Genomic DNA, 25,400 nt, shown 5'->3' on the forward strand with positions numbered 1-25,400 from the left:
TGCTACCCTATCCAGATACCCATATTCACCAATGTTAACATTTTGCCACACTTGCTGAATCACTATATATCTGTCATCTATCTATCATCTATCTTTCTATCTCTCTCTCTATCATATATCTGTCATCTATTTGTCTACATCTATCATCTGTCTAATCTGTCATTTATCAATCTATCTATATCTATACCTATCCTGTACCTATTCATATACCTATTTCTATGTCTGTGTCTGTATCTATATCTATATATCTATATCTATCTGTCTACCATCTATCTAATCTGTCATCTATATAGTGTCATCTTTAAATCTATATCCATCCACCCATCCACTCACCCATCCATACATCTATCTGTCTCTCCATCCAATCTTCATGTCTATCTATATCTATATCTTTCTATCTGTCCATCCATCTGTCATCTGTCATTTATATGTATCTCTCTATCTATGTAATCTCTTATCCATCTATATTTATCCATCTATCAATCCATCTATACTGCCTATCAATTATCTATCTACCTAATAAATCATCTGTCTATAATTTCTAATCTATCTATATCTATCATCATGTATGTTCACAAATATGATTTTATTCTTTTTTTATTTCTGTGCATGAATATAATTACAGGTCACTGTAAAAATTCCAGTGATTAAAGAAAAATCTTAGGATGAATATAATAATCATGCTATATGTCAGTATCTATAAAAACCAGTGATTTCATTTGGGTTCCTTCCTTCCAGCCATGACTTAATGAGGATAATAATTTATTGAGTGCCAGGCCCTGTGCTAAGGTCCTTACATGTATGTTCACTTTTAACTCAAAAGTAGGAATTAGGAATAATCTCCACTAGACAGAAGAGGACTGAGGCTCAGAGAGTTGGAATGACTTACCAAAGGTCAGGCAGCTGAGCTGGAATTTATACCCAGGTGGGCAGCTCAGACATGTCACCTTCTTAATATATTTTAGTTGTGAGGCATTGGGGAAACGTATTTAATCTCTCTAAACCTCAGTGTTTTCATCTGTTAAGTGGGTGCATCACGTACTTCAAAGGATAGTTGGGAGGATTAAACGTGAAAACATATGCAGCATGCCAGGCACACAGAGGGTCTAAAGAGCTACTATTAACACACACACACACACAAAATTAAAATGATTCCTAGAATGAGCTTTGTTCTTTGTCTATGTCTAGACCTCAATCTTCCTCTAGGGAGTGAAGACCAAATTATATCTATGAAGGACACCAGGAGTCAGCAACCTTTTTGGTAAAATGACAGATAGTGTTTGGGGCTTTGTGGGCTGACAATCTCAACACTGTCTTTGTAGTGTGAAATCAGCCATAGATGATATGTAAATGAACAGGTATGGGGGTGTGTTCTAGTTTGTTAATGCTGCCAGAATGCAGAACACCAGAGATGGATTGGCTTTTGTAAAAGGGGGTTTATTTGGTTACACAGTTACAGTCTTAAGGACATAAAGTGTCCAAGGTAACACATCAGAAATCGGGTACCTTCACTGGAGGTTGGGCAATGGAGTCTGGAAAAACCTCTGTTAGCTGGAAGGCACGTGGCTGGCGTCTGCTCCAAAGTTCTGGTTTCAAAATGGCTTTCTCCCAGGACGTTCCTCTCTAGGCTACCGTTCCTCAAAAATGTCTCTTAGTTGCACTTGGGGTATTTGTCCTCTCTCAGCTTCTCTGGAGCAAGAGTGAGTGCTTTCAATGGCCATCTTCAAACTCTCTCTCTCATCTGAAGTTCCTGTGCTTTCTTCAAAGTGTCCCTCTTGGCTGTAGCTCCTCTTCAAAACATCACTCACAGCTGCACTGAGTTCCCTCTGCCCGTCAGCTCATTTATATGGCTCCACTGATCAGGGCCCTCCCTAAATGGATGGGGCCACACCTCCATGGAAATATCTCATCAGAGTTATCACCTACAGTTGGGTGGGGCACATTTCCATGCAAATCTAATCAGCACCAAAACGTCTGCCCCACAAGATGCATCAAAGAATATGGCTTTTTCTGGGGGACATAATACATTCAAATCAGCACGGGGTGTTTCAGTAAAAGTTTATGAAAACAGGTGGTAAGCTGAATTTGGTCCATGGCCCTATCTTGGCAACCTCCAAATAAATAAATATTTCTATTGTGATTCTGAAGGAGAGACACATCCTTCCTTATATGTGTGTGTGTGTGTGTGTGTGTGTGTGTGTGTGTGTGTGTGTGTGTATAATTTTGGTAACATATATATATGAGAAAAACTTTCACATTTAAACCATTTGTAAGTGTATACTTAAGTGATATTTAATCACATTCGTGGTGTTGTGCTACCATCACCACCATTCATTACCAAGACTTCACCACCACACCAAACAGAAACTCTGTATCCGTGAAGCAATAACTTCCCATTCTCCTCTCTCTTCAGCCACTGGGAACCTGTCATTTACTTTCTGTCTCCAGGAAATTTCTTATTCTAGATATTTCCTAGAAGTGAAGCTATGCAATATTTGTCCTTTACCATCTGGCTTTTTTCACACAACATAATCTCTTCAATGATCAACTATGTTGACTCATGTTTCAGAACTGCATCCCTTTTTATGGCTGAATAATATTCCACCATACATACACATCACATTTTAATTATACATTCATCTGCTTATAGACCCTTTCACCTTTGGACTTTAGTTAATGGGTCAGTGAATTCAGTATCATGGTAGGTCTTGGCTTTTTCATTTGTTGAGAGGTGAGATAAACACTACCATCTAGAAATGATGGATACTACACAGGGATTTTTCTTACTGTATGTCTTTGAATTCCCCTCTCCCCTGCAGCCCCTATACAATGACTCACAAATTAAGAGTATTCAATAATTATGTTTTGAATGAAGGAGTGCATTATCTTATTTGTAAACTCTGTATTTGATCATTCTGCTATAGACAGACATTTAGGTTGTTTCTAATCTTACTCCAGAAAATGCTGGAATGAATATTCCCAGGCATTATCTTTATGCACAGTGATTGCTCAGGATTCCTCTATTGAAAGAAGAGGAAAAAACTCCTGGGGGCAGATAAAGCCTCAAAGGAGACTTGTTTGAAGTTGAATTTGACATGACAAGTGCATGGCAAGTGTTTATTTGGGGTGGCTTTACAGACCAGGGCTAAAGGAGTCTTGGGAAGGTCCATCCTTTGGTTTCATGACTGCAAATGATGTGAGTACTTTTATGCATAAATAACTGGAGGTGGATTTGTAGGGTGTTCTGGATATCTAATGCTGAGCAACAGACCACCTGCAAGCTTCATGACTGAAAACAACAGCAGTCATTTGTTTTACTCATGAGTCTGCAATTCAGGCTGGATTTAGTGAGATCAGCTTCTCGGGGACTACTGGGTCCACCTTGAAGAAGACTCATGCAAAAGGCTGGCTAGTTGGTGCAGACTCTTGGTTTGTGCCCCAGTCCAAGTTCAATCCATGCTGTGGTCTGTGGAACTTGCTTTTCTCCGTGAGGAAAGTGTCTTCATGACTGTTTGACCTTACCCACAGCATGGTGGTGGGCTCCAAGTGTGTGCATCTCAAGAGGAGGTGTGGGTGCATGGTATATTAATGACCTCTTTCACTTTCACCATAATCTCAAGCATGCCCAGATTCAAGGGGTGGGAAAATAACCCCCCAGTCACATTGTAAAAGGAGCCTGTGGGGTGGAAGATAATGCTACAGCCATATTTGTAAAACATGATCTGCTACATAGAATGAGGCAAATTTGTAAACCTGACTCTTTCTCCCTCCAGATAGAGATGAATGTTCTCAAAATCCCCCACATTGTGGTCCTAACTCAAATTGCACCAACCTGATGGGAAGATACAAGTGCAGCTGTTTGCCTGGCTTCTCGTCTCCCACTGGAAATGACTGGATCTTGGGAAACCCTGGCCATTTTGCCTGTTCAGGTAATGCTCTCAGATACGGAGTATTTGGTGGGCACCTGCCATTGTGTTGTCTGCTCACTCTCCTCCACTGCTTCTCAGACACCAATGAATGTCTCAATGGTTGCGTCTCCCCTGAGCATTCTGTGCTAACTCTTTGGGAACTATAGTTGTAGCTGCCTAGTTGAGTTTGTCTCCAGGAATCCCACCTGTGAAGGTATAGGGAACTGTTCTTCACTATTTACCTAAGTCATTAAGGATGACTTCTGCTGACAATGATATGAGGTAGTTGTGACTTGCTCAAGGATACAAAACTAATTAGAAGAGAGCCAGAATTTGAACTTCTATTAAGCACCTATTATGAGCTAAGTAGAGGATCAGGCTGTACTTGAGAGTAATTGGGAGTTCTTGTACCTGGAGTAGTTTTTCCTCCAGGGGACTTTTCCAAGATCTGCAGACATTTCTGTTTGCCACAAATTGTGGATAGAGGGGATGGCTGCTGACCGCTAGTATGTAGAGGTCAGGGAACCTTTTTAACATCCTATAATGTACAGGAAAGTCCTCCAAGTCTAAGAATTATCTATCCCCACTTGGCAATAGTGCTGAGTGTGGGAAATCCTGATGTAGAGAGAGCTCAATCTGAATTTCAGAACTTTATCCTGAAGGTATTTGAATTAAGACTTAAAATTTATTCTTTATTCTCCTTACCTTCTCATATCAAATCAGTCATTGAGTCTTGGGAAATTTACCTGCTGAATATCTCCACTCTCCTTTACCCTTGGTTGAGGCATTGTATTTACTCTAGCAGCCTCCTCACTTGTATACCCTATTTTTCCAGTCTTGCCTTCTCAAATCCATTCTCTTCACTGAAGCCAGAATGTTCTCACCAAGAGACAAGTGTTCAATCTTTCCTGAGTCTGGTGAAGTACTATTTTACTCCAACTTCCTTTACAGTGATGGTGACTGCATCAAACAAGGCTTGGAGAGATGAAGCCCTCATTACCACCCACCTGGATTAGTATAAAGGATGTTTACAGTCATCTCTGATTTTTCTAATCCATATGTAGCAGTCAGCTATTGCTGAATAACGAACCACCCCACATATTAATGCCTAAAACAACTGCCATTTATTTAGCTCATGATTTCATGGGTTGGAAGCTCAGGTTGGGCTCTGATGGGTGATTCTTTTGGTCTGTACTGAGCTTACTCATGTGTCTATGGTCAGCTGTGGGTCAGCTTTGCTGATGTTTGCTGGGCTGGCTTACATATTTGTGGCTCATCTGGGATGATACATGTCTCACAATCTTTTTCTTTCATTCTTCATGAGGTTAGTCTGTGGTTTGTTCAAAAGGACTCTTGAAGAGCACACAGGCCTCTTGAAGCCTAGATGTGGAAGTGGCACTTTGCCACTTCTGCTGCATTCTGTTTGTCCAATGTAAGTCACAGAGCCAGCCTAGCTTCAAGGGGTGGGGAAATAGATTCCACATTTTGATGCTAGGTGCAAAGTTACATTGTACATGATCCATATGAGTTCTGTGGATACAGGGAGGGGCAAAGACTGTGGCCATTTCCTCAATCTATGATAATTATGATTTTTCCTGCAAATTTTATTGAGACATATTCAAATACCATATAATCATTCCAAAGGATTACCATTACCTGGTTGACTAATCATCATCACATTCAAATTTAAACCATTTTCATTGCTCCAAAAAAGAAAAAAAAAACAGATAGACATATGAAAGAAAACCCAAAACACCAAAGACTTTTATCGCTCCTAAATGACACTTAGTATTGGTGTGGTTAACTTGTTACTGTTGATGAAAAGATTTTAAGATATTGCTAACTATAGTGCATAGCTTGCAATAGGTATTTTTCTCCATACACCAATCTATTATTAACTCTTTATACATTTGTCATAGTTTTGTATTAGTTCAAGAAAGAATTTATTTATATTGTAGTGTTAATCTTTAACAATGACCACCTCTGGGTTCCCTGTTATGCCATCCCACATTTTAACTTCTAACTTTCCTTTTGGTGACATACATGACTCTAAAAAACCCCTTCAATCAAATTTACCTGCAATTTGGTACTATTACTCAAAAACCCAATAATGAGTTACCCTCACCTCTCTCCATTTCAAAACATTTATATTCAAAGTTGTTGAAAATTCTGTACATGATAGGCAACCACTCCCCTTTCTCTAGCTTCAATATACCTCTTGGTATCCTAGATGCTACATTTTATGACTATGAGTTTACATATTCTTTTTAGTTCATATTAGTGAAGTCATATAATATCTATCCCTCTGTGTTTGACTTACTTCACTCAGCATGTTTTCCTCAAGATTTGTATACATTGTCCCATGCTTCAGGACTTCATTTTTTATTTCTGCTGAATAATATTACATTGTATGTATATATCACATTTTGTTTTCCATTCATCCATGGTAGATTCTTGGATTATCTCCTTCTTTTGGCAATTGTGAATAATGTCACTGTGAACATCACTGTGAAGGTCTGTTTTTGTCCCTGCTTCCATGTCTTCTGGGTGTATACTGAGTAGTGGATTGGCAGGTCATATGGTAACTCAGTAATTTAGCTTTCAGAGGAAACACCAAACTGATAATTATGTTTTAAAACTATTTACTACCCTCTGCTTACATGCTGATGGCCAGAATTTATTCTTAGGGCCACATCTCACTGCAAGAGAGGTTGAGAAGTGTGTTCCATTGTGTGCCTAGCAAGAAGGGGAGAACATGGAAATTGGGGAGCATGACACCATCTGCCACAATTTAGCAACAGGCAGAATGAACCTTCTTTCCATTTTCTCCTGTGCTATGTTCTTCACTCATCTTAACTCCATATTTTCTCTTCTACTCACCAGATGTAGATGAATGTGCCAATCCCAGACCTTGCCCAGAGCATGCCAGTTGTCATAACTCTCCTGGAAGCTACTCTTGTTCCTGCAACCCAGGATTTGCATCCAGCAGCAAAAATTTGAGTTTCCAGGGTCCAGGAGGGAGGTGTGAAGGTAGGTGGAGGCACCTGTAGAGAACTCAGGTCGAAGGTTCTTTGCAAAATCAGCAGTAGAGGTGAGGATGCAACTTGACTGAGTTCAGGACACTCATCTGCAAAGCTGACACCAATAACATTGACTCATTCATTAATTCAGCAAATATGTCATGAATACCTATTATGCACCAGGTACAATTCTGGGTACTGGGGATACAGTGGTGAATAAAACAGGCAAACATACTTGATTTCCTGGAAATTATAATCTAGCGTGGGGTGACAGATAAACACAAAAATGTGAATATATTCTGGGTCAGGTAGACTTTAATGGGATGAAGAGAAATAAGGTAGACTGAGGAACAATGTCTAGAAATAGCAAATCCTCAGAGATAGAAAGTAGACTAGAGGTTACTAGGAGAGAGGGGAAAGGGTTTGGTAGATATGGATTGTTTGCAAATAAAAAGAGGGAAACTAATGCTGGAGAGATGGGTAGGGAATACTAACTTTGATAGAGTGGTAATGAAAGGCCACACTGAGAAGTTGACATTTAAGAGAAAAACTTAGGTAAAGGAGGGAGGTATCAGATATCTGGTGAAGGTGTTTCAGAAAGTGGGAATGATAGGTACAAAGGCCTATAGGCAAAATCCCAGCCAAGGGTTTAAACTCTTCCAAACATGTTCTTGTTCCATTCACCCAGTTGTGTTTTAAACACATTTCATAGATAAGCAACCAAGTTTCCAGTGTTATGGAATCACTCACTCAAGGACAAACAGCTAGGAAGGGAGAGAATCAGGATCTGCAGCATGGCTCTGTGGGACTCCACACCTCATCCGCCTAACCCCAAGCTCCTATGCCTTTAAATGAAGTTCAAATTAGGCTGAAAACTCTAGCAACTCAGGGCAGGCTAGCATAGGCCTGACATTGATTTAAATGCCAAACTCCCCAGACTCTGAAACTCAAAGTTATGCAAGAAGCTGGGAAGCTGTCATCTAAAATTTCTAGAGCCATACAAGACATGGGTTTAAATATTGACTTTGCCTTCCACCAGAGACGTGACTTTGAGCTTTTTTTTTTAAATTATAGAAGATGTGGATTTAGGGAACAATCATGCACAAAACAGTGGATTTGCATATACCTTCCTATTATTAACACCTTGTATTGGTGTTAATTTCTTACAGCTGATGAAAGCATTTTTATAATTGTACTATTAACTATAGTCCATGGTTTACCTTAGAGTTCACTGTTTTATTAGACTCACTTACTTGATCTTAAAACTTATTATAAATCCACAGTAATCAAACAGCAAGGTACTGACTGACACAGGGCAGTTATACAGGCCAGTGTTTAAGAATTACGATTGCATAAATCAACCCTAATGTTTATGATCAAATTATTTTGACAAAAATGCAAAGACCACTCAATTGGCAAATAACAGTCTGTTCAATAAACGGTGCTGAGAAAATTGGCTCTCCATTTGCAAAAAAAAAAAAATAATGAGGAGGGACCCTACCTCAGACCATGCACAGAAATCAAATTGAAATGGATCAAAGACCTAAAAATACGATCCAGAAATCTCAAACTCATGGGAAAAAAACATAGAGAAGCATCTTCAGGGCCCTATTTGTCAGGAAGTGGCTTTTTAGACTTTGAGCATTTTGAAAGCCTCAGTTTTCTCCTCTGGAAAATAGATAGTATTAGTATGCACATCATATTAATGCTATGAGCATTTGCTGAGCTGATTTAGTTCAGTGCCTGCTAGAATAAAAGCTCAATATGTTAGTAATTAATTTTTGTATCAGTTTACTTTCCTAGCCTTTGACATGCCCCAGGCCCTGTTCTACGTGCTTTGTGGATATCAGCTCATTTATTCTTCTGATCAATACTTTATGGTAGATACTATTGTTATTCCCATTTGACACATAAGGCAACTGAGGTACACATAGATAATTTTTGGCACAGTGACACAGACCATAAATGATAGGACCAGAGTTTGAACCCAGGCTGTCCATGCTCTGGAAACCCTCCACCCTGCTGCCTCTCTGCTGCCATCATCATCATCATCTAAAAATGTTTACTGTGGTAATGCATATATGATACAAAATGTTCCATGTCTACCATTTTAATTGTAAAATTCAGTGATATTAACTACATTTATCATATTATGCTACCATCCCAACCATGTTTAACTAAAACTTTTTCATCCCCTTAAACAGAAACTCTGCACCCATTTCCCTCCCATAGCCCCTGGTAACCTCTAATCAACTTCCTATCTGTATGAATTTGCTTATTCTAGATATTTCATTTGAGTTGAGTCATACAATATTTGTCCTTTTGTGTCTGGCTTATTTCAATCAGCATAATGTTTACAAAGTTCATCAACATGGCATGTGACAGAACATCATTCCTTATGGCTGAAAATCTACCATAAATGGTTGATCAGAAGAATAAATGAGCTGATATCCACAAAGCACTTAAAATGATAAATAAAAATTAATTATCCATCATATGTATATACCATATTTTGTTTACCTATTCACCCATTGATGGACTCTTGGTTTGTTTCCACCTTTTGATTATTGTGAATAATGCTGCTATGAACAGCAGTGTACAAATATCTGTTCCATTCATTGTCTCCAATTCTTTTGGCTATATACTGTTATTATTTGAGATTGAATTTAAATTTAACAAGGAAAGAGGGAAGTAAGCAATTTCAATTCTGAGAGAACAGAAGAAGTGAGAGTGAACCTTCATATCCCTCCAGATTATTAATGCAATAGAATCATCAAGTACCAAGGACTTAGAAGTGAAAGATGAGAGAGGCAAGTTTAGGTAGGATGAGATTCACAGAGCCCTGTACATCCCAAGAAAGAAGTAGGATTTTATCCTGAGCATTGGGGAACACTGTCAAAGGACTCACATGGTGTCTTAGCTCCCCAGGTTCCTAAGACAAATGCCACACCAAGAGTTGGGCTTAATAACAGGAATTTATTGCTTACAGTTCAGAGGCTAGATGGCTTCCTATCTCCCAGGGTCAATAACATTCTGGCTGACCAGCAATCCTTGGGTTCCTTTGCTTTCCCATCACATGACTATTTCCTGTCCTTTGTATTCTGTTTGTTTTGTCTCCTCTCTCTGGCTTTCTCTCCTATTTTCTCTGAATTTCTTCTCTTTTTAATGGACTTCATTATTCCAGATTAAAAGCCAGCCTCATTCAGTTGTGCCACATATTAAATAATATTGGTGTCCTCAAGAGGTCCTATTTACAATGGGTTCATGCCCACAGAAATGGGAGAAATTGAAGAACATGTTTTTCTTTCTGGGGTGCACAACTCAATCTACCATACACAGGTCAGGAATATGCCTCTAAACATTTGCTTTCACTGTGTCAGTGAAAATGTGTTTCAGCAGGCAAAACCAGGGAAACCACTGGCTTCAGTCAGTGGTGAAGCTTCAGCCTTGGCATCCTTAATTCTTTTGACTTAGACCAGTTTTCTGCTTAGATGTGGATGAATGTTCTAGGAACTTGACTCTTTGTGCTCCCAATTCTGTCTGCATGAACATCCTTGGGGAATACAATTGCTCATCCCTACCTAGATTTTTTTTCCCTATCTTTGGATCCCTGCAAAATCAGACTTTCCAGTGAAAAAGTAATTCTTCCAGCCGTGGTGAAGACTTCACAATGGATATCAATCTATGCCAAAATCTCATTAGCTAATAACAACAACAGTGTGTTTTAGCTCATGTGAGTCTATGTGTTGACCACATGGACTTTCTGTTTCACATGGTGTCAGCTGGGGCTCTGGGATGGTTGGTAGGTCAAAACTGGCCATGCTTACATGGCTGACATTTGGTGTTAGTTTCTGGCTGGGAGCTCAGCTGGGACCCGAGACTTGCCTCATGGGCCTTTCCAAATGGCAGCTTGGGCTTCCTCTTAGTATAGCAGTGAGTTCCAAGAAGGAATGTTCCAAGAGGAAGAAAGCAAAAACTGACAGTTCTATTGAGGTCTGGAATTGGTAGTCCCAGAATTTTACTTTTACCACAGTCAACCTCTTCTTCCTTTATGAAACTTGTGCATATAAGAAGTGGAAGAATTGGTGGATGACATCATTTGAGACTCTGTCATAATGCACAACATATTTTATATTCTTCATCTCACCAGAGGAAATACGTTTGCTTTCATTAAAATTGTTTTTGAGTGCCACTAGCTGCTAATATTGTTAAAATCAGAAAATAGAGGAGAAAAGTTGAAAAGGACCTTCAAGATAGGCTAGTATACCTCTAGGAGCTCCTAAGAACCCATTTAGGATTCCCAACAAAGAGAAGAGCTAGGACAAGCAGGCAAGACAATGGACTTCCTCTCACTTTGTGTCAAAATATTACCTATTTTATATTGGAAGTCTTTTTGAGCCAAATATTTTGAAATCCATGCATCTACCTCAATTCCATAGGCAGAGCATAAATTCCTTCTATGCCATCTCTGACAATAGATCATGTAGTCTATGCTTGAATATTTCTGGAAGTATCTCACTATCAATAAAAAAGCAAATTCCTTGTTTAGAGTCCTTTTTGGTGGAACTAAGTTAAAAATTACTTTCCTGTAGTTTCCAACCAGGTGTCATTCCTGCATACCCTGGAGACTCCAAATTATTCTACATTCATAGCACAAGGGCTTCTTCTTCCAACTCTCCAATGCAATATACCATAAACCCACTTGGGTCTCTGGGGGACTTTGCCTGTTTATTTCTCATGCTTATTGAGTTTCTATGAAACAGGATAGGTTTTCCCTTATCTCTTAAACTATTTTTTCCAGAATATTCTTTACCACAACCTCCATATTCCAAGATTCAGAAACGCTCAGAGGGGTTGGTCATATGAATTGACACTGTGACCCGTGTTGTTTAGGTCAGGCTTTCTCAACTTTGGCAGGATTGACCTTTTGAGCTGTATAAAGTCTTCGTCATTTGGGGCTGTCCTGTGCATTGTAGACTTTTTAGCAATATCTCTGTCATCTACCCACTCAATAGCAGCAACAACACAAGTATCTCCAGACATTGTCCAATTTCCCCCAGGGGAAAAAAATCACCATCATTTGGGAACTATTAATTTAACACCATAGAATTTTCTCACTCTAATAACAATCTAATATGAGTGTTTTTGGTTAGCGGATAGCTTTCCTCCACATGATGTCTTAGAGATCCAGTGCCTTTCCATCTTTTGGAACCTCTGTCCCTTAGGAACTTGGAGGCCCTGCCTTCAGCCAGTCAAGGGGAAAGGGAGAGGAGAGAAGACACACCTGCTTCTTAACTACATCACCCTAGATGTGACATATATATACCTTCTCACATTCCAAGAATGAATGTTGGTTATATGACCCCACCTGGATGTAGGAGGTGGCTGAAAAACATCCGTGTTTTGTCCACTGTTTGTCTTCTAATGCAACTCTATAATTTGGAAGGAGTAGCATGGCTTTTGTTGGACCATTAACAAACTTTGCCTTACACCCATTGCCTATACCACAGATACTGATGAGTGTGTTAAATGTGCCCCTTCAATTCAAGATATACCAACACTCCTGGGAGCTACTTTTGTACCTGCCACCTTGGCTTTGCACCAAGCAATGGACAACTGAACTTCAGAGTCAGAAGGGTGGAATTTAGAATTGAGCAGATAATTTGCTGTCCAGCCCTTGGAGGAAATATCACCTTGTTCCTGTGAGATGATTTACATATTTGAGTTCTTTCCAGACATTGATGAGTGCTCCCAAGATCCATCACCATGTGGCCCAAGTTCCACCTGCGCTAATGCCCTGGGGTCCTACAGCTGTGACTGCATCATGGGCTTTCGTCCCAATTCAGAAGGCTCCTGGAAAGATGGCAACTTCAGCTGCATAAGTAATCATCTTCTTGTTTGTCTTTTCAATGGAATTTGTGGCTTACTTTGTAAAAATCCTCACACTTCCCAATTTCTTTGTCTTCCTTTTACATTGACCTCATCCAGAGATTCTCTTTACTCACTCATTAACTCATTCATTAATTCAATCATTCAATAGATTATTTTTGTAGCATCTTCTATTTATTTTATTTTATTTTTATTGGAGAAGTTGTGCATATGATACAGGATTCCCATATACCACCTATGATTAACACCTTGCTAATATGACACATTTGCCTCTATTGCTGAATGTGTGTTTTTATAACTGTACTATCAACTATGTTCCACAGTTTAACTCAGGGTTCACTGTGTAGTGCTGTTCCATGGATTTAAAAAAATATTCTGTTGCCATACATAAAATCTAACATTTCCCATTTTGAACTCATTCAAATATATATTTTGGTTCTGCTGATTACATTCACTATGTTTTGCTACCATCATGATCATCCATCACCAAAACATTTCCATTATCCCAGATAGGAACCCTGTATATTGTAACCCTCCAATTCCTGTTCCCTATACCAGACCCCTTGCCTGTTAATCTCTTCTAGATTTTGACTCTACGAGTTTTCTCATTATAATTATTTCATATCAGTGAGGTCATTCAACATTTGTCCCTCCATGTCTAGCTTATGTCAATCAACATTATGTCCTTAAGGAAAGTGCATATCTGATAAAGTTTTAATATATAGAATATTTTTTGCTGGCCTTTGCTCTAGGCATGTAAGATGTAAAATTGTAGATATTGTACACATGATGCTTGACCTCATGTAGCTGATCATCTAGGAAGCAGGCAGTCAGCACTCATAATTATTTAATAATAACCTTGACATGGACCACCATTGTGCAGTCACATTGCAATTTGGAGTGCCTTATAATGTATTTAATATGTTCCAAACATATGATATTTAAGCTTAAACTCAAAGGAAAAGTAAGAATTTTCCAGATGAAGAGTGGAGAGTAGAGTGTTCCAAGTTATAGCATGTGCAAAGGCCCTGAGGTGGAAAAGGTGGAGAAATTGGGACAGATGTGGAACTAAAGAAAGTTTTGATATTTAAACAGAGTGAGGGATTGATATTAGCTTCACTTGACAAGGTGGGCAAGGGTCAAATTTCAGATTCTGCCAGGACTTGTGTACTGTGCAAAAAGTTTTGGCATTAGTTTTCCCCCAAGAACAAAAGGGAAATTGTATGGTTTAAATTTTTTAAATTATAGATTCTTTCATGCATTAAAAGAAGATATGCTACTTTCATGGAAGTGATGAAGTCTACTAATTAAGTGAATATTCCTGAAGCCCTCCACAACATAAGAACTAGAAAACCATCAATGTTGCTGTATCTTCTGTATCTTCCTTTCCCATTTAATCTCCCCATCTCATGTGGGATTTTGCTTTTATTATTACTTTAATTTTAAATGTATTTTCCTCTTTTGTATATATCCCTAAAAATGTCTTGCTCAGTTTTGCTTGCTTTGAAGCTTTATAAAAATGGTACCACACTATGTGTATTGTGTAATCTTTCATAATTTGCTCTTTTTCATTTAATGTCATGTGTCTCAGAATCCTTCATGAGTTGTATAGCTGTAGTTTATTCATTTTCACCATTGTGTGTTACAGCCATGGGTAGGTTTTGGTAAGGGTGATGTAATCAGGCTTGCCTTTTAATCATATATTTTTGTGGTTGATTTTTTTCTGCTTTTGTTTTCTTCCTAGGAATTCCCTTCAAGTGTAAAGAAGATATGATTCCTAACAATGAGCATGTCCAGCTATGCCAAGGGAAAGCTGCAATGGCACCAGAATATGTAAGTTTGCTAGCTCTTGAGGTTTTCCTAGAAGCCACAGGACAGAGTATTTTGCAGTTCTAAGCAAGGCCAATCAGCAGTGGCTTAAATCAATTATAGATTTGTTTATCCTTTGTAATAGTCAATGTAAGCATCCAGGAACTGATGTGTTGGCTCCATAATGCTCTGCATCATCAACACAAGACTCCCACATTGTGGTCCAAGATGGCTGCTCCATTCCCTGCCATCACATGTGCATTCCAGCTGGTGGGAAAGGGAAAGAGGGGTTAGTGGAAGGCACAATCCTTCCCTTTAAGTATATATCCTAGAAGTTACATATATCACTTCTTTTCATGTCTCATTGGTCCGAATTAGTAACATGGTCATACCTAGCTATACGGGAAACTGAAAAGTGGGGCATTTGCTTGTCTACAACTTGGGGATTATGTTACTAAAAGATGAAAGGAGACTATATTGAAAGATCACCACCAGTGATGGTATTGGTGCTGTATCTGAGTAATATGGGATGGGTGATACACAGCCAGACAAGGCAAAGAGGTGTTTGGAGTTCCTAACTCTTTAATAAAATCATCCCCATGAGTAGAAAGGCTCAATAACCATCTTCAGAAATTATTGATACTAATAATTCTGAGTTTGTATGTTTATATATATTTATAAAATTGTCTTCAAGAATGAAGGCCACTGGATTATAGATTAACAGTTTCAGATATTTTCTTCTAGCTATTCCAAATATACTAAAAACTAAAAAGGGATATTTATATAATGCCTTAGAATAACATCCAGAATGACTTCTTGACTCCATTTGAAATCTCCCAGCCACTAAAACTTTACTTTGTTCCATTTCTCTTCCCTCTTTTGATCAAGAAGTCTTCCTCAATCATGCAATGTTGGTTCCAGGTTCATTCCCTAGGAGTCATGTCCCATGTTGTCAGGGATATTTACACCCCCAGGATTCATGTCCTATGTAGTGGGTTGGGCAGTGAATTTACCTGCAGATTTGGCTTAGAGAGAGACACCACCTCTGACCAACAAAAGAAGTTGTCTGGGGGTGACTCTTAGGCACAATTATAAGAAGGCTTAGCTTCTCCTTTGCAGTAACAGGCTTCATAAAGGCAAACCCCAAAATTGCAGGCTCAGCCTTCTAAATTTGAAGTTCCCAGTACTTGTGAGAATATCAGTAATTCCCCAGGTGGGGAACTTAGTATTTTCACATTTTCCCCCAGTTTTTCAAGGGGATTTTGCAAATACATTTTTTCTCTGCCCAAATTACTCTGGGATGTATCAGGGATTCACCCTAACCTGTACAAAGCAATCAGCTCTCACTGCCTATCAAAGTTCCATGTAATTATGTTGTTTGAAAAAACTGACTGTACAAGTTAAATTATATAGTGTGCTATAGAAAACATAGATTTTCCACCAAATAAACATGCCTTCCTTTGGTCTCACACAGAAGTTGAAGTTTTAAAACACTGTCAATATTGTCCTATACCCTTTAGTCTGATTTACCTTAGTCCTAACCAAGTCCATTTTGTTCATATGTCTAATTGAAGTCTGATCTCTTTTTCAGTCTCTTTAACATTTGCTATATGGGATAATGCTGACATTCATAGCTGCCAAACTCTGGCTCTGAGTCTCAGCTGTCAAACAGATACCCAAAGTTCCAGGGACTGACCAGGTTTTACACAAGAGCTCAGCACCTCAGAAATTAGAAATAGCCATTAAAACTCGGGAATAGATGTAACTGCTGTAAAAGCTTAAAATCTATGATATCTTTGCATTCTTAAATTCATGGAAGTGACAGGTGAGTGATTCCAGTTCTGATCAAGTGTTGAACTTTCATTTCTCTGGAAATTCTATAGACTCATCAGGATCTTGATGGAGGTTTGGTGCCCAGCCCCCATATTGGGAGATTACATGCTTGTGGGATAGATGGCTCAATAATCACAAAAGCTCTCCCCTCTGGACCATAGGTTTACTTCTGTGCACTAATGAACACCACCTTCAGTATTCTGGATGATGCCTGCAAAAAGAAAACCGGCTCCATTTCTCTGAAGGTAATGAAGGAATCTTCTTCATGGTAGGATATTGAGTTTTGAATATGCTGGAGACACATTGGTGCAGAAAGCCCTTTTTATAATTAGGGGACATGAGTTAACATCTAATTTATTATAATTGTAAGCTTTTCAAAATTAGCATAGAGTGAAATGACTTTTTTGCATGCTCAGTCCTGTGAGTTTTTTTTTTTATCTTCATTTTATTGAGATATATTCACATACCACGCAGTCATACAAAACAAATCGTACTTTCAATTGTTTACAGTACCATTACATAGTTGTACATTCATCACCTAAATCAATCCCTGACACCTTCATTAGAACACACACAAAAATAACAAGAATAATAATTAGAGTGAAAAAGAGCAATTGAAGTAAAAAAGAACACTGGGTACCTTTGTCTGTTTGTTTCCTTCCCCTATTTTTCTACACATCCATCCATAAACTAGACAAAGTGGAATGTGGTCCTTATGGCTTTCCCAATCCCATCATCACCCCTCATAAGCTACATTTTTATACAACTGTCTTCGAGATTCATGGGTTCTGGGTTGTAGTTTGATAGTTTCAGGTATCCACCACCAGCTACCCCAATTCTTTAGAACCTAAAAAGGGTTGTCTAAAGTGTGCATAAGTGTGCCCACCAGAGTGACCTCTCAGCTCCTTTTGGAATCTCTCTGCCACCGAAGCTTATTTCATTTCCTTTCACATCCCCCTTTTGGTCAAGAAGATGTTCTCCGTCCCACGATGCCGGGTCTACATTCCTCCCTGGGAGTCATATTCCACGTTGCCAGGGAGATTCACTCCCCTGGGTGTCTGATCCCACGTAGGGGGGAGGGCAGTGATTTCACCTTTCAAGTTGGCTTAGCCAGAGAGAGAGGGCCACATCTGAGCAACAAAGAGGCATTCGGGAGGAGGCTCTTAGGCACAACCATAGGGAGGCCTAGCCTCTCCTTTGCAGCAACCGTCTTGCCAAGGGTAAAACTTATGGTAGAGGGCTCAACCCATCAAACCACCAGTCCCCTATGTCTGTGGTCATGTTAGCAACCATGGAGGTGGGGTAGGCGAATACCCCTGCATTCTCCACAGGCTCCTCAAGGGGGCACTACATCTTTTTTTTTCCTTGTTTTTCTTTTTTTTTTTTTAACTTTCCCTTCTTTTTTAAATCAACTGTATGAAAAAAAAGTTAAAAAGAGAACAAACATACAATAAAAGAACATTTCAAAGAGACCATAACAAGGGAGTAAGAAAAAGACAACTAACCTAAGATAACTGCTTAACTTCCAACATGTTCCTACTTTACCCCAAGAAAGTTACCTAATATAGCAACATTTCTGTGAACTTGTTCCTACTATATCCATCAGAAATTAACAGACCATAGTCATTCCTGGGCATCTCCAGAACGTTAAATAGCTTATCTGTTCTTCTTGGATTATTGTTCCCCCTTCCTTAATTGCTCTCTACTGCTAGTTCCCCTACATTCTACATCATAAACCATTTGTTTTACATTTTTCAAAGTTCACATTAGTGGTAGCATATAATATTTCTCTTTTTGTGCCTGGCTTATTTCGCTCAGCATTATGTCTTCAAGGTTCATCCATGTTGTCATATGTTTCACAACATCGTTCCTTCTTACTGCCGCGCAGTATTCCATCGTGTGTATATACCACATTTTATTTATCCACTCATCTGTTGAAGGACATTTGGGTTGTTTCCATCTCTTGGCAATTGTGAATAATGCTGCTATGAACATTGGCGTGCAGATATCTGTTTGTGTCACTGCTTTCCGATCTTCCGGGTATATACCGAGAAGTGCGATCGCTGGATCGAATGGTAGCTCTATATCTAGTTTTCTAAGGAACTGCCAGACTGACTTCCAGAGTGGCTGAACCATTATACAGTCCCACCAACAATGAATAAGAGTTCCAATTTCTCCACATCCCCTCCAGCATTTGTAGTTTCCTGTTTGTTTAATGGCAGCCATTCTAACCGGTGTGAGATGGTATCTCATTGTGGTCTTAATTTGCATCTCTCTAATAGCTAGTGAAGCTGAACATTTTCTCATGTGTTTCTTGGCCATTTGTATTTCCTCTTCAGAGAACTGTCTTTTCATATCTTTTGCCCATTTTATAATTGGGCCGACTGTACTATTGTCATTGAGTTGTAGGATTTCTTTATATATGCAAGATATCAGTCTTTTGTCAGATACATGGTTTCCAAAAATTTTTTCCCATTGAGTTGGCTGCCTCTTTACCTTTTTGAGAAATTCCTTTGAGGTGCAGAAACTTCTAAGCTTGAGGAGTTCCCATTTATCTATTTTCTCTTTTGTTGCTTGTGCTTTGGGTGTAAAGTCTAGGAAGTGGCCCCCTAATACAAGGTCTTGAAGATGTTTTCCTACATTATCTTCTAGGAGTTTTACGGTACTTTCTTTTATATTGAGATCTTTGGTCCATTTTGAGTTAATTTTTGTGTAGGGGGTGAGGTAGGGGTCCTCTTTCATTTTTTGGATATGGATATCCAACTCTCCCATAATGGGAGACCATTATGACTCAGTTCAGTGACTTTGGGGGCCTTATCAAAGATCAGTCGGCCATAGATCTGAGGGTCTATCTCTGAATTCTCAATTCGATTCCATTGATCTATATGTCTATCTTCGTGCCAGTACCATGCTGTTTTGGCAACTGTGGCTTTATAATAAGCTTCAAAGTCAGGGAGTGTAAGTCCTCCCACTTCGTTTTTCTTTTTTAGAGTGTCTTTAGCAATTCGAGGCATCTTCCCTTTCCAAATAAATTTGATAACTAGCTTTTCCAAGTCTGCAAAGTAGGTTGTTGGAATTTTGATTGGGATTGCATTGAATCTGTAGATGAGTTTGGGTAGAATTGACATCTTAATGACATTTAGCCTTCCTATCCATGAACATGGAATATTTATCCATCTTTTAAGGTCCCCTTCTATTTCTTTTAGTAGAGTTATGTAGTTTTCTTTGTATAGGTCTTTTACATCTTTGGTTAAGTTTATTCCTAGGTACTTGATTTTTTTAGTTGCTATTGAAAATGGTATCTTTTTCTTGAGTGTCTCTTCAGTTTGTTCATTTCTAGCATATAGAAACATTACTGACTTATGTGCATTAATCTTGTATCCGGCTACTTTGCTAAATTTGTTTATTAGCTCTAGTTGCTGTATCGTCGATTTCTCAGGGTTTTCTAGATATAAGATCATATCATCTGCAAACAATGACAGTTTTACTTCTTCTTTTCCAATTTGGATGCCTTTTATTTCTTTGTCTTGCTGGATTGTCCTGGCTAGCACTTCCAGCACAATGGTGAATAACAGTGGTGACAGCGGGCATCCTTGTCTTGTTCCTGATCTTAGAGGGAAGGCTTTCAGTCTCTCACCATTGAGTACTATGCTGGCTGTGGGTTTTTCATATATGCTCTTTATCATGTTGAGGAAGTTTCCTTCAATTCCTACCTTTTGAAGTGTTTTTATCAAAAAGGGATGTTGGATTTTGTCAAATGCTTTCTCCGTATCTATGGAGATGATCAATTGATTTTTCCCTTTTGACTTGTTAATGTGTTGTAATACATTGATTGATTTTCTTATGTTGAACCATCCTTGCATGCCTGGAATGAACCCCACTTGGTCATGGTGTATGATTTTTTTAATGTGTCTTTGGATTCGATTTGCAAGTATTTTGTTGAGGATTTTTGCATCTATATTCATTAGGGAGATTGGCCGGCAGTTTTCCTTTTTTGTAGCATCTTTGCCTGGTTTTGGTATTAGATTGATGTTAGCTTCATAAAATGAGTTAGGTAGTGTTCCACTTTCTTCAATGTTTTGAAAGAGTTTGAGTAAGATTGGTGTCAGTTCTTTCTGGAAAGTTTGGTAGAATTCCCCTGTGAAGCCATCTGGCCCTGGGCATTTATTTGTGGGAAGATTTTTGATGACTGATTGGATCTCTTTGCTTGTGATGGGTTGATTGAGGTCTTCTGTTTCTTCTCTGGTCAGTCTAGGTTGTTCATATGTTTCCAGGAAATTGTCCATTTCTTCTACATTATCCAGTTTGTTGCCATACAGTTGTTCATAATATCCTCTTATAATTTTTTTAATTTCTTCAGGATCTGCAGTTATGTCACCTTTTTCATTCATTATTTTGTTTATATGGGTCTTCTCTCTTTTTGATTTTGTCAGTCTAACTAGGGGCTTGTCAATCTTGTTGATCTTCTCAAAGAACCAACTTTTGGTGATATTTATCCTCTCTATAGTTTTTTTTTTCTCTATGTCATTTATTTCTGCTTTAATCCTTGTTATTTCTTTTCTTGTACTTGGTTTAGGATTGGTTTGCTGTTCATTTTCTAGCTTCTTCAGTTGATCCATCAGTTCTTTGATTTTGGCTCTTTCTTCCTTTTTAATATATGCGTTTAGTGCTATAAATTTCCCCCTTAGCACTGCTTTTGCTGCATCCCATAGGTTTTGGTATGTTGTGTTCTCATTTTCATTCGTCTCTATATATTTAGCAATTTCTCTTGCTATTTCTTCTTTAACCCACTGATTGTTTAGGAGTGTGTTGTTTAACCTCCAGGTATTTGTGAATTTTCTAAGTCTCTGATGGTTATTGACTTCTAATTGTATTCCACTGTGGTCAGAGAATGTGCTTTGAATAATTTCAATCTTTTTAAATTTATTGAGGCTTGTTTTATGTCCCAGCATATGATCTATTCTGGAGAAAGTTCCGTGAGCACTAGAAAAGTATGTGTATCCTGGTGATTTGGGATGTAATGTCCTGTATATGTCTGTTAAATCTAATTCATTTATCAGATTGTTCAGGTTTTCAATTTCCTTATTGGTCTTCTGTCTGGTTGATCTATCTATAGGAGAGAGTGATGTGTTGAAGTCTCCCACATTTAATGTGGAAACATCAATTGCTTCCTTTAGTTTTGCCAGTGTTTCTCTCACGTATTTTGTGGCAACTTGATTGGGTCCATAGACATTTACGATTGTTATTTCTTCTTGCTGAATTGCCCCTTTTATTAGTATGTAGTGGCCTTCTTTGTCTCTCAAAACATCCCTGCATTTGAAGTCTATTTTATCTGAGATTAATATTGCTACACCTGCTTTCTTTTGGCTGTAGCTTGCATGAAATATTTTTTTCCATCCTTTCACTTTCAGTTTCTTTGTGTCCCTGTGTCTAAGATGAGTCTCTTGTATGCAACATAATGATGGTTCATTTTTTTTGATCCATTCTGCGAATCTATATCTTTTAATTCGGGAGTTTAATCCATTTACATTCAACGTTATAACTGTGAAGGTATTTCGTGAATCAGCCATCTTATCCTTTGGTTTATGTTTGTCATATTTTTCCCTCTGTCTATTAATATCCTTTATTGTACCCATACCGAATCTCTTTAGTACTGAACCTTTCTCCAAGTCTCTCTGTCCTTTCTTTGTTTCTCTGCCTGTAGGGCTCCCTTTAATATCTCCAGTAGGGCAGGTCTCTTGTTAGCAAATTCTCTCAGCATTTGTTTGTCTGTGAAAAATATAAGCTCTCCCTCAAATTTGAAGGAGAGCTTTGCTGGATAAAGTATTCTTGGCTGGAAATTTTTCTCACTCAGAATTTTAAATATATCATGCCACTGCCTTCTCGCCTCCATGGTGGCTGCTGAGTAGTCACTACTTAGTCTTATGCTGTTTCCTTTGTATGTGGTGAATTGCTTTTCTCTTGCTGCTTTCAGAACTTGCTCCTTCTCTTCTCTGTTTGACAGTGAGATCAGTATATGTCTCAGAGTGGATTTATTTGAATTTATTCTATTTGGAATTCGCTGAGCATTTATGATTTGTGTATTTATGTTGTTTAGAAGATTTGGGAAGTTTTCCCCAACAATTTCTTTGAATACTCTTCCTAGACCTTTACCCTTTTCTTCCCCTTCTGGGACACCAATGAGTCTTATATTCGGACGTTTCATATTATCTATCATATCCCTGAGGTCCATTTCGATTTTTTCAATTTTTTCCCCATTCTTTCTTTTATGCTTTCATTTTTCATTCTGTCATCTTCCAGGTCACTGATTCGTTGTTCAACTTCCTCTAGTCTTGTACTATGAGTGTCCAGAATCTTTTTAATTTGGTCAACAGTTTCTTTAATTTCCATAAGATCATCCATTTTTTTATTTAGTCTTGCAATGTCTTCTTTATGCTCTTCTAGAGTCTTCTTGATTTCCTTTGTATCCCGTACTATGGTCTCATTGTTCATCTTTAGTTCTTTGAGTAGCTGCTCTAGGTGCTGTGTCTCTTCTGACCTTTGGATTTGGGTGCTTGGGCTTGGGTTATCCATATCATCTGGTTTTTTCATATGCTTCATAATTTTCTGTTGTTTTTGGCCTCATGGCATTTGCTGAGCTTGACAGGGTTCTTTTAGGATTTGTAGACCAATTGAAGTCCTTATCTCTAATTTATCAGATCTACAGCTTCATGGAGTATACTTTCTCTAACTAACCAGCAGGTGTCGTCCACGAGCCACCTGTTCTCCACAAGCCAGTTCTCCCCTGCTTAGCCTTTTTAGTGAGTGGGGGAGTGAGTCTTGTGGGGTCCAATTAGTGTACCAAGCTTGCGTGTGTAGTTGGTGTTGCCTGCACTGTATATGGGGCGTGTTTCTGGGCAGTCAGGGAGGGGGGGTGGCCGTAACAATCAAATCTCCCTGGTGATCCTAGAGTTTTAAAGCTGCTGCAATAGTCTAATCCTTCAGTTCAGTCCTGCCACAGTTTGTCTCTGCCAGTGACCCACAAGTCCTTGGTATTGGCGTATGGCTCCTGAGACTTGCAAGTGGGTCCCTCTTCCAGGCTGTGCACCCCGGGTCCTCTGTTGAGGGATAACTGTGCTATGTCTCAGATGAGTGCCGTCCCCCCAGGGCAGTTCTGGGCTGCTGGGCTGTGTAGGGAGGCTCCCAGTCTGCTGAAATGATGGCTGAATGGGGCTTTGTTAATTCACACTGCTCCACCTTCCCAACTCTGGGACAATCAGCTGAGGTTGCAGGGAAGGCTAATGTCCACGCCCAGTTTTGTGGTGTGTGCCTGTTATTTGAAGCACTTCTGTCACACTGGGTTGTCTGGGTCAGCTCTGGGCTATGGGGCTGGCGATGGGCAGGAGTGTTTCCTGTCCACCAGGATGATGGCTGTGAGTGGACACCCCCCTTTTCTTGGGAAGTTGTGGTGTTTAGTGAATTTTCTCAGCCACTGGATTATTGCCTTTTGTCTCAGAGCTCTCTTAGTTCTGCTCTTGACTTGACCTGCCCAAATTGCAAGTCTTTGAAGGTTTCTGTATTGGGCTTCTTAGAGTAATTGTTTTAGAAAAAGAAAAAAAGGATTAAAAAAAAAAAAAGGGCCCTCCTCAGAGATCTAATGGGTTATTGAAATGCTAAGAGACAAAGCAACCAGGGCCATTAAGGAAAGGTCCACAGGGCCAAGAGATCAGCTTTTCTTCGGGATTTGCATATGCGCCTGAGGGCCTGAGCTCTGCCCTTCCCCTTTCTATGTTCACCAGAACTCCAAAAATCCTCCGCTTTTATTTTGGAGTTTTTCGTGTTGTTTTTTTTCTATGCCTGTCTCCTCTCTGCTGGGCTGGCTGCTCTCAGATTCTCTGGTGTCTGGTCTCAGTCTATCTATGGTTGGAGTTTGGATCAGTAGAATGAGTTTCCGATAAGGGCTGCCACTGCAGTGCTGCCTTCTCCTTCCCGGAGCTGACAGCCCCTCCTCCCACGGGACTGAGCCTGGCAGGGAGGGGTGCGGGTCCCCTGGCCGCAAAAACTTACAGATTTCGCTGATCTCAGCAGTTCCACGTTTTCATGAGTGTTGTATGAAGTATGCCCAAAGTCAGATTGCTCTGTGGTGTCCAGTCCACACAGTTCCTGGCTTTCTACCTACTTTCCTGGAGGAGTAACTAAAACATACAGCTCACCAGTCTGCCATCTTGCCCCACCTCCTCAGTCCTGTGAGTTTTATTGCATGAATTGATTTGCATAACCACCTCCACAATCAGGATATAGAATAGGTCCATTGCCCCAAAATGCTCCTTCTTGGTGCCCCTTTATCCCATAATCCCATAAATCCCTCTCTAACACTATAGTTTTGTCTTTTCAATAATGTTATATTTGTGGAACCACATAGTACATAGGCTTTTTAAATAGATTTATAGTAATAAATTCACATACATCAAAAGTACATGAGCAATGTCTTTTAGTATATTAGCAGAGTTGTGCATTCATCATCACAATAATTTTTAGAACATTTTTATCCTAAAAAGTCTTCATTATGTTATACAGGCCCATATTTCATCCTCTGGCTTTCCTTCTAACAACATACATGACCCTAAACTTTCCCTTTCAACCACAATCACACCCGCATATTATCATTGTTATTTACACTCACTGTTATGTAATACCATCATCTCCATCCATTTCCAACCATTTCCAACATACCTTATTACATATTCTGCACAAATTCAGAATTAGGCCCCCATTCTCTGCTCTAATTCTATTTTCTGATGGCCTATGTTCTTGATATTAACACCATGAGTTTGCTAGCTATATTTAGTCCCTATTAGTGATGTCATATAATATATGTGCTTTTGTGTCTGACATTTCATACAATATAATGTACTCGTTTCATCTATGTAGTCACACACATCATGACTTCATTTCTTCTTAC

General features: G+C 39.1%; 1 protein-coding gene across 10 annotated transcripts in view; it reads left to right on the top strand.

Annotated features, from left to right (window-relative positions):
* LOC119525629 (adhesion G protein-coupled receptor E1-like) overlaps positions 1-25,400 on the top strand; it is a 246,041-nt gene that overhangs the window by 138,279 nt on the left and 82,362 nt on the right. For all 10 annotated transcript variants that reach the window (XM_037824432.1, XM_037824436.1, XM_037824437.1 and 7 more), the window contains 5 exons: positions 3,774-3,929; positions 6,792-6,938; positions 12,664-12,810; positions 14,562-14,650; positions 16,621-16,704. In XM_037824432.1, the coding sequence (XP_037680360.1) occupies positions 3,774-3,929; positions 6,792-6,938; positions 12,664-12,810; positions 14,562-14,650; positions 16,621-16,704 (623 nt within the window). The remainder of the gene's footprint in view (positions 1-3,773; positions 3,930-6,791; positions 6,939-12,663; positions 12,811-14,561; positions 14,651-16,620; positions 16,705-25,400) is intronic.

This window comes from Choloepus didactylus, assembly GCF_015220235.1.
Source record: "Choloepus didactylus isolate mChoDid1 chromosome 25 unlocalized genomic scaffold, mChoDid1.pri SUPER_25_unloc2, whole genome shotgun sequence".
In the NCBI taxonomy this organism is placed as follows: domain Eukaryota; kingdom Metazoa; phylum Chordata; class Mammalia; order Pilosa; family Megalonychidae; genus Choloepus; species Choloepus didactylus.